Here is a 10,454-nt window from a genome sequence, read left to right as displayed (position 1 = left end):
CTGAAAAACAACACCTCCTTCTCTTTCTCCTCCCTCTTTCATGCCCCGAGAGAATAGTTCCTTTGCAGATTGATCTATTCCCAGATCAAATTGCCCATCCTGCTTTGTAGCAGTGTGTTCTGAAGCAGCCAGGAGGGCAGCCTGGGGATGGGGAGAGGTACTGAAAAGAGGTTCTCATGAGCTTCACACCTTTTTGCTCCACAACTTCCCTTGCATGTGCTCTGTAGAGCACTATAATAAACAGCCAGGCTGCTGTTGGGCACATCTCAGAGGCAGAGATGTGGGAAGAGCTAGATATTGCTCTAGGGGTGTGTTTTGTACTTCGTGGCTACTCTTGGTTTCTCTGAGTCCAATCTGAATGGTTCTGGGAATTTTAATATTTGTCTCAATCCTTAACGATTGTTATTTTTTTACTTTTACAAACACCTGCCTTGCAAAGGGTTTTTTTGGGGTGGGTTTGTGGTTTTTTTGTTTTCTTATGGGTCTTTTCCCACAAGCCTCTCTGCAACTGATAGCTGTGCAGGGCAGTTTGAGTCCTAGGGAGCTGTCGTTCCCAGTTTCTGTTGGACATTCAAATGAACCCAAAAGTACAACAATCCACTTCCCTCAGCAGCCCTTGCAGGTGAGAAGTTTACTGTTGCTTCCAATTTGCCTGTAGGATCTTCCTAGTTTCCAGCAAGTCCCTTGTTTCCAGCACACATAGGTCATAGCTGAGCTGTGCTGTGAACTGTGGGAGGGAGAGTGAGGTTTGCTTTGCTTTTTCTACAACTATGGTTACACTGGGCTAGAGCTGTGGGAGGGAGTGACATGCCCAGGTCAGGAGGGCAGTGTTGTCATCCCTCTCTCCCTGGGACTCCCAGGTGGCTGTGGCTGGAGCCCCTGTGACACTGTGGATCTTCTACGACACCGGATACACGGAGCGCTACATGGGCCACCCAGAGCACAACGAGCAGGGCTACTACCTGGGCTCTGTGGCCATGCAGGCTGAGAAGTTTCCTTCTGAGTAAGTTTGGTTTGGGCTTTTGCCTTCTGTTTTTCTTGCCAGGAAAGTTCAGGCCCCACAGATACGTTTGTATCTCACTGTTCTTGGCAGCCGAGTCCTGGAATCACATCTGCTCACATTAAATAATAATTAAAATAAAAGATCAATACTCAGCACTAATAAACTTAATACTTGAGTGAACATTTGCATAATGACAGGCCATTCCATGTAATCCCTTTTATAGTAGCTGTAATTAAAGACTATCTTTTATGTCTAAAGAAATGACAAACATCTACAATTGTGATTTGCACTTTAGAGAGGCACATTAAGCTAAATAAAATTAGTTATCAGGATATTTTTGCATGCTCTGAAGCTGTATCAGCTCAGCAGAGCAGGCTGGGACCAGGGGCTTTCTTGCCAAAGAGCTGACAATCAGCACTGTTAAGCAAGGTTTAAACCCTTGTATTGTCCAAGGTAGGAATATTTCTGAGAACAAATAAGGTGTACAGGTCTGACCATGATGTGTGTGTGCAGGAGGAAATAATAGGTTTGGAAGGCATATTAATCCAGAGCAATTTACAACAGTGAAATCACTATCTTCAATGCAAATATCTTTTCTAAAGTGTTTTTGAAGGGATGTTTGTGGGCTGTGAACTGACTGGGGTGCTGTCTAGAACTGTTTGTTTGTCTCTTGCTTTTCTTAGACCAAACCGTTTGCTGCTACTACATGGATTCTTGGATGAGAATGTTCACTTTGCACACACTAGTATTTTGCTCAGCTTTTTGGTGAGAGCTGGGAAACCATATGACTTACAGGTAAGGGCAGAACCAGGATGGAAAGGTAATGTCTGTCTCTGAGGAGCCCAGAACTGGGACTTGTAGCATGCCTGTGCTGGGCATCTTGGAATTCCAGGATAAAAGTGTAGTAGCTGAGCCAAGTAGTTTTCTTTTAGAAAGTAAGATTTTATGATGAAACAACAAAAAAAAAGGCATATGAGCAGGTAAGGCTGTTCCTGAGGCACCCTGCAGTTTGGAGGCAGTGCAGCAGTGTTCATGCAGTGTGGAACAGGATTATGCATTGGATTAAACCCTGCTGGCTGTGCACAGGTGTGGCTCAGGTGTCCCACACCACGCTGAGGAACTGGGAATGCGCTGATTCACCTGATGGCTGTGGGCAGGAGCTGCCTCTGCTCAGCTGATCCCCTCCAGCACAGCTGGGTCAGAGGGTTCTCTCCAGGTTCAGGCAGTGGTGGGTGAGGTGTGTTAGCTCAGGTGCAGAGTTAATGCAGGGACATTCCATGGGCGTTTGGAATGTGGCTCAGGGACAGGTTTAAAGGTTGGCACCTGCAACTCTTGTGGATACTTAAAATAATTTTTTTTTTTTTCAGATCTACCCTCAGGAGAGACACAGCATCAGAGTACCTGAGTCAGGAGAACACTATGAACTGCACCTACTATACTACCTGCAGGAGAACCTGGGCTCTCACATCGCTGCCCTGAAGGCCATGTGACTGAGCTCTCAGAACTCTGCTCCAGGGGCTGCTTTCCACATGAGGAGGTGTAGGAAACTAGAGAACATAGGATGGAACATTGCATTCTGGTGCCTGCCACACGTACACACACGTACACACACACTTTTTTAAAAGTCAATTTGGTGCCATACAGGAAATTAAAGTCCAGTGATCTAATAACTTTGAAGCTTAAGCTGTAAATAAAATCCAATGTCTGTGGTATAACGCAGTACCATGGGTGTTCTCTTGGGGGAGGAGCTGAAACTGACAACAACAACCTTCTACAGCACCAGATCTTCACTTTTTAAAAGCATTAGGACATAACTGATGTCTTTTTACAATGTGTTCCTTGGTATCTTATTACATAATACTGGATGATTTACTCACTACACAGCAAGAGTTTGCCTGAATGGTTACAACTTGTACTACATTTAAATGCTATCATATAGCTTTTATGCTTCTTGAAGGGGTTATGTCTCACTCCTTAGAAGGTGGTCACAAGCTGGACACATCACCACCTATCTAGATGTTAATTGTTTTTTAAGAAGAAAGACTTTTAAGCTGCTTCCTAACGAGTTTAGGTTTTGGATTCAGTTCAGCTGATGCCAGGTTCTTTTCAATGATTTTTCTCTGCCCAGGATAAATCATTCTCTTTTCTTCCAGCAGCTTGAGATCCTATCCTGATTGTACTTGATTTCAGTGGGGAAGTGAGTTGATACTTTACTGTGATATGGGCATAACAATCTTTTATTCTGAGGTGCAAACTAACTTAAGATGAAACTGTAAACTTTAAAACAAGCTTCAAAGTGCATCCCACAGACACTTTTCCCTGATGCTCACTCTGGAGCTGGGTTTGCAGTACTGTTTCCTTACCATCAGCATGATATAAGCATATGCATCTTGTTACAATTCAAACATTCAGTACTCTAATTCCAAGATCTGCAGAGGATGTGGTGGGGAGAAGACCTTACACGTAAGGCAATATGAACTGTTCCATTGAATTTCCTGCTTTATGAGGGACTATTTACCAGGCTCATGCTCTGTCCAGTCCCTCATTCCTGGGTCCTTTCTAGCACTACTGTGTAGCATGATGATGATGATGATGATGATGCTGTCTTTGAGAACCCCTTTCTGTACAGCTTCAGGTAACCCTGCAAGCCTCAAGGATATGCAGTCTCAGTCGTGTTTGCTAGTGAGGTTTTAACTAAGCAGCAGGAAAAGCTTAAGTGTGTGAAGGAACTTTTAACTGGCAACAGGTCGTTCAGGGTGGAAATCCATAGCAAAATGATTCTCTTTAATCCAGGAAATTCTCCCCTTGAGACTTGCCTCTGAGACTCACATAAGTTTTAATGGTTTTCTTAGAAACCCAAGAACTTCCTTTTCGTTCTGTTTTGGTGCTAGAGAGAAGCAGAGCATGATTTTCTTTTCATCTGCTGCAAATCTGGAATCACTCTCAGTGTTTACGCTCTTAGTACTCCACATGTTGTAACCTTGTCCTTTCCTTGCTTTTGTACTGTTCAGCTTGATCCCAGAAGTCCAGGATTTAGCAGAGTCTGGCTGTATCCTATCAAACCGCATCGTTTTCCACTTAAACTGCTGAGCATGTTGCACCAGAGCAGTGGGAGCTGGTGCAGTTTACACGGTTGTAAAATCCATGTGTGAGAACAGGATCTGGTTTTTGGGATGCACAAAAGAGCCAAAGCCAACAGGAGTGCAGTAAGTGCACATTTCCTCCTCGGTGGGGAGGCTTGGTTTGGGCTGTTTGCTGGTTTCAGAGCACAGTGTTTGTAAGTGGATCAGTTAAAATGCCATGAGAAGGTCACTGATGGTTTGGTTTTGGGAAGGATGTGGCAGGGAAGGAGCTCAGCTCCTGAAATCACCTAAGTGGTTAGTTGTGACTGAAGCAAAGGTAGCATCCCTCTGGAGTGTGCTCCAGGCAGTCCTGAGACAGAAGCTTGTGTGCAGCTCAGCAGAGAGTAGAGACAAGAATAAGCTGTTCCTCTGGAATTCCATTGTGTTCCCGACGTGTTTATGCTGTATTATATATACATATATCTATATCTGTTCATATATACATATATGTATAGAACTACACGTGGATAGTATCACCTTTTCCAAGGTTGTTTATATTTTGTTCAATATTAAATTAACTTGCTTTTTTGGGGTGTTTTTGTTCTTTTTCTAGAGATGATTACCCTTGAATGTAAATGATTTTTAAGACGAAATTGATCCTTTTGTTTTTAAAAAAAAAAAGGAAAAAAAACCAGAACAAAAATGGCCTTCATCAAACAGTGCTTTGTTGGGAACTGAAGAACTGTTATGCAGGTAAACCAGGCTGGGTTTGGATTTGAGGCAGGATGTGATTGTAAGTGCTGACATACAACTTCTAATAATGTATCCTTCCACTGTTTTAAATACACATATCCAACAGCTCTCAAAGTACAATGTACTGTAACTGCTCTATTTTGCAACATAAATTATGGATTTCTTTCTTTCCCACCATTTTTTTCCCTTGTTACCATAGTTAAGCACTTTAAGACTCTGTGCTCTCTTATCATGTGAAAATGCTGTGAGGATTTATCACTGGAGTTCTGTAGTTCTTGCAAAAGCTGCTGCTTGGAGGTGAAGGTGAGAGAGGTGTCTTAGGTGAAGTCTGATTCCAATGAAATTCCCAGGGCCATAGGAAGAAGGACAAACCCATTGCAATCAAGACCGCAGAGGCAGGAAGCTGTTAGTGGTGAGGGGCTGTTGTATCCATATTTTTGGGGGGAGTGATAGTCCTGCACCTTGTGTGGTGAAGTGTTGCTCTGGCCAAGGACCAGGATGAGTCCCTACCCTACAGTCTCAGACTGGAATGTCACTCGAGGAGGTTTCCAGCCTGTTTGATACTTGGGATTATACTTTGTCACTTCCTGCATGTTAAAAATATCTCTTGGTTAATGTGAGTTTTGAGCAGAACTAATGAGATCATGAGGGTGCACATGCAAGGGAGGTTGTGGAGCAAAATGTGTGAGGAGGAGCCATCACTGTGGCTCCCAAAACAGAAGTTAGCATGTCCCTGTGGAGCACCTTCTGCCTTCCAGAGGTCTCTGTGCCCAGCAGGCCACCTGCTCCAACAGGAGTAGGGTGGAGCCTTCACTGCATGGTAGATATTGGTTGCACAGGTGTCTTTGAGATGAATGTTTAAATTTCCTGTGTTTATACATATATGAAATATGGGGATCTGAGCGCTGAGATACTGATGTTGTAGAGTGTTGGTGCCAGCTGTTTCCTCTCTTCTGAGGTGGTTGGGATTGGTTGTGCTTGTTTCTGGTGGAAGCATGTTCTTTCACCCTGCTCTAATGCAGCTTCCAGTGATGCCTTGTGAGTGTGAGATGTGCAGAGCTGTTGGGTTTCACCCTCTGTGCTGGAGCTGCACTCCCACCCCCTTTGGTGTTTCAACCATCACATTTCTTCAGGACACAGTAACATTAGCATCTACCCAGAACTGCTTAATCTTTATAAACTCAACGGAATAATGAGCTCAAAGCACCAAGTGAAGCTCTGAAAGTAACTAACTTTGTTATGTTAGAATGGAAAATGCATTCCCTACTTAGTAGCAGCATTTGGGAGTAGGCTGTGGAAAAACTTTGTGAGAGGATGGTGTAGTAATGCTTTAACCCTGAAGCACCTCTGTCTGAGCCTGGATGGGAATTAATGGGGCACTCACAAACTCCCAGCCTGGGGGTCCCAACACATGTTCCCTGCCAGGAGAGGTGGGCTGTGTGCCTGCTCTGTGTGCCCATGTGTCAGGATGGCTGTTCCTCTGCTGCCCTGACACTCAACTTCTGCCAAGGCAATAACAGAGTCTGAAAAACTGAACCATCAGCCAGATCAGGACATGACCTTGAGCTGCCTGTTTACTTGAGTACCAAAACCCTGTAGAGACCTTCCATGTGCCCCTTTGGAAGGGGAAGAGAGATCTTCCTGTGGTTTTTACTTGGCTGTTCTGCACAGTAGAAGTTCAGGTGTTTAATTTGAGAACATGAAGTGCCTGCTGTTTGCGTTAACGAAATTGCATGTCTCACTCCAGTGGGTTTATTGGGCTCCTCCCTCCCCCCTTCCAGGCTCCATGGCTTTTAATCATGTAAAGTGGAGACATTAGTTTTGCTGCGTTTTATTACAAAACCTTTGTTGCAATAAAGATGCTGCTAAATAAATTGAATTAAATGTTGGGGTTTTTGTCCACCCTATTTTTAACTCTCTCTCTCTCTCCTCTCTCTCTCCTCTCTCTTTCCTCTCTCTCTCTCCTCTCTCTCTCTCCTCTCTCTCTCTCCTCTCTCTCTCTCCTCTCTCTCTCTCCTCTCTCTCTCTCCTCTCTCTCTCTCCTCTCTCTCTCTCCCTCCCCCCTCTCCCTCCTCTCTCCCCTCTCTCTCTCCTCTCTCTCTCTCTCTCTCCTCTCTCTCTCTCTCTCTCCTCTCTCTCTCCCCTTGGTTTAGTAGAGTTTGGGTGTACTTAAATCTCTCCCCTCCCAGTGCTGTGGAAAGCAGCAGTGATGTGTGTTTGATGCACGTGTTGGGTGCTCCGCAAAAGCATCTGCCACGTTTCCTGTCCCTTGTGATTTGGGAGATGGATACAATCAGGAAGATCAGGCATTTCCTTGGCATAACCACATTCCCTCTCCTGAATGTTTCCATGTGAGTGCTGTTAGCAGCCCTGGCAGCCACCAGCCGGAGCTGTCGCACTGGGTATGGCCTGAGACTGAGTTGGGCAAATTGTCACTGGAGAGGAGGTGACCCTGGTGCCGGGACAGAGGGACCTGTGTGTATCCAACAGGCTCTGCAAGAGATGTCCCTTCATAGTCACCTTGTGCTCAGCTTCCTGTATGTCTCTCTGAGCAGAATGGGCTTTGTAGGCACCTCAGTTCTGCTTAGTCCTAACCCCAAAAGGTCTCGGGGGGCTCAGCACAACTATTTACTCGTTCCTGATTTTTCACCCATGGGGAAGCACCCCCTGAGTTGGTGAGGGGAATGTGCTGGCCTGTGCTCTGCCCTGTTCCTACATGAGGTTCTGTGTGTGTGCATCCATGGGGGTTTCTGAGATCTGAGACAAAGGCATGAAGATTTGGCAAAGTCCTTTCACACCTTATGGGATTAATAACAGAACTACAAATGGCAGCTGGGACTAAAGTGCCGTGTTTTCCTCCCCAGCATCAAGTCTTGTCTCAGGATAATCATCTTCTAGGCTGCTCCTGCCAACTCCTGTGGAGAACCAGTGCCAGTTCACTCAAGCTCCTCAGCACAGGTGTGAGCCCCACACAGCATCATCGGGCTGACACCCCCAGGCTGCACATTCCCAGGGAATTCCCAGTTTCAGGATTTCCTCTCTTGAAAGCAAACAGCAAAGGAGTGCTCTGAGGCAAAAACCAGCAGCAAGCAAATCATGACCCAAAGACAGCAAGGTAGGAACCTGTGTGAGGAAGGGGCAGTGCTGTGGGCCAGGGATGCATCCAGTCCCTCAGTGCTCAGTACTGTGCTGTTTGCATCCTGCGCTAGGTTTCAGGCCAGAAAAAAAAGCATTTCCAACAAGGATAGTTTGGACAATTGGCTTTCACCATTGCCCTCCCTCTTTTCCTTTTCTATTCTACTTGAAATTTCGTTAGAAATAGATGAGTAAACACCATGTACATTTGTGTGGGAGCAGCAGTGGCTTGTGGTTTTATGATTTTCCCCCCAGCTGTGATTCACTGCTTTTTACATTTTTTAATCTATTCCCCACACCCCCTCCTGCTCTCCTTGTCTCTGTGCAGCCCAGCAGCTGTCGTTATCAGTGAAATGACTTGACATTATTTTGCTGTACTTTGTTTCTATTCATTGATTTGTTGAATGAAAACTATTTATCTGGGACTGACACGTGAGATTGGAGCCTTTCAAGAAGAGGCAACTCTGCAGTATAATTTTGCTCCAAAATGAGCAGAGGAAGAGCTCCACATTAAACCAGCCCAGCTGAAATCCCTGGCCCTGTGAGCAGAAGTAGCAGCTGCACAACCTACAGGGGTAGTTTAAGGGAGAAGCACCTTTCCTGCTGCCCCTGGACAGCCTTGCTGGGTTCTTGCTGGAGGTAAATTTGGGATTTCTCTAGGGGTGGGTTGGAAGGTGCAGAAAGTATGCTGTATCCAGCTCTGAGTCCCTCAGCATAGGAAGGGTATGGACCTGCTGGAGTGAGTCCTGAGGAGGCCAAGGAGGTGCTCTGAGAGGGCTGGAGAACCTCTGCTCTGGAGACAGACAGAGAGCTGAGAGAGTTCAGCCTGGACAACAGAAGACTGAGGAGAACTTAGGGGTGCCTAAAGGAGCTCCAAGAGACCTGGATAGGGGCCTGGAGTGACAGGACCAGGAGGAATGACTTTCCACTGCCAGGGGACACCTTTGTGCTGCGCAGTGAGGGGCACTGGGGGGCACTGGAACAGGTTGCCCAGAGAAGCTGTGGCTGTCCCATCCCTTGAAGTGTTCCAGGCCAGGTTGGATGGGTTTCAGAGCAACCTGGGCTGGTGGGGGATGTCCCTGCCCATGGAAGGGGTTGGAAGGAGATGAGCTTTAAGGCTCCTTCCAACCCAAACCAGCGTGTGATTCTAGGATTCTGTCTGGGTGCAGATGAGTTCCCCTCGGAATGGTGAACACAGTGCTCCTTTGCCTCCCACTTCTGCATCCCCTATGCTTCAATATCCAGGCATCCTCCTGGGACCAAATAAGCCTGGAGAGAGGGTTGCACATCTCTAAAAATAGGTGCCAGTGGCCAGTGTAGTTTTAGTTTAAACCAACACCAAACCTGGGCACTGTCCCCTCAGTTGGCAGACGCTGGGTCCCTGCCAGCACTGCTCCGAAAATTCCCACCTCCTTGGCTCCATCAATACCATCGGCACAGCTTGAAGGACAGGTTTTGCCCGGGGAATACGCTCTTGTTTGAGGGATTCAGGAGCCCTTTTTCCCACAGAGCCCTGGCTCCTTTCTTCCCGGCACAATCAGCCCTCTTGCCGCTTTTCTTGCATTTTCTTCCACCGCTTTCCCACATTCTGTTCACACCTTCATGAATATTCAGAGGCCATTGGCCATATGAAGCTATTGAGAGCTCTTGTTAACACTGCTCCTAATGACATGCACCTTCAATAGAAAACAAAAACACAGATAAGAGCTTGTTAGCTCAGACCCTTGTTCCCCACCTAACAAGGTTTCCTTTGACTCGGACACTTGTGGTGACACATTGCTTGCTCTCACTGTTGCCTCTTTTGATTTGTGACTGGCTTTTACCGAAGGGGTTTTTTTCTTGCCATTTTTTTCCTTCCTTTTTATTTTTTTTCAATTTTTTTTTTATTGTGCAGTTTTAAGCTAATTAAGAAAAAGGTCAGGTCTCCCTGAACAATGCGGTGTGGTGCTGGGGAGCGGCGTGCGGCGCGGCCCGAGCGGCGGCGATGGATCTGCTCTGCCACAGTGCCTGGGAAAGTTGTGCAGCCCGTGGCATCGCTTTGCCCACACCGAGCAGGAAGAGCTCTAGTTGGGTCAAGAGGTGATTAAAGCTTGACAAGAAGCTCTGAAAAGAGCCTGAGACCACCTGCTGTGCTTCCCAAGGGCTCTCCAGCTTCCAGCCTGGCTGGCCATCCATGGTGACCAAAGCACCATCAACAAGGCCATGCTATGGGGCAGCTCGTGAGGTGGGCTGATTCCAACCTCATGAAGTCACCTGGGTAACAGCAAGCCCAGATACAGCTATAGGCTGGGCAGAAAAGTCATTGAGAGCAGCCCTGGGAGAAGGACTTGGGGGCTGATACTTGATGAAAAACTCAACATGAGCTGCAATGTGCACTCACAGTCCAGACAGCCAACAGTGTCCTGGGCTGCATCCACAGGAGTGTGGCCAGCAGGTGAGGGATTCTCCCCCTCTACTCTGCTCTTGTGAGACCCAGCCTGGAGTACTGTGTAAAGTTCTGG

The 10,454-nt window shown here is 46.6% G+C and overlaps 1 protein-coding gene across 1 annotated transcript in view; it reads left to right on the top strand.

The window, feature by feature from the left end:
* Window positions 1-2,714, top strand: part of DPP8 (dipeptidyl-peptidase 8) — a 19,193-nt gene extending 16,479 nt beyond the window's left edge. Inside the window, 3 exon segments of the mRNA XM_009070555.1 lie at window positions 861-1,003; window positions 1,687-1,798; window positions 2,371-2,714. Coding sequence (XP_009068803.1) covers window positions 861-1,003; window positions 1,687-1,798; window positions 2,371-2,493 — 378 coding nt within the window. The 3' untranslated portion in view covers window positions 2,494-2,714.
* Window positions 2,715-10,454: the final 7,740 nt, after the last annotated feature.

The sequence above is a fragment of the Acanthisitta chloris genome, unplaced genomic scaffold (assembly GCF_000695815.1).
Source record: "Acanthisitta chloris isolate BGI_N310 unplaced genomic scaffold, ASM69581v1 scaffold16142, whole genome shotgun sequence".
In the NCBI taxonomy this organism is placed as follows: Eukaryota; Metazoa; Chordata; class Aves; order Passeriformes; family Acanthisittidae; genus Acanthisitta; species Acanthisitta chloris.
This window is presented reverse-complemented; position numbering and strand designations above follow the sequence as displayed.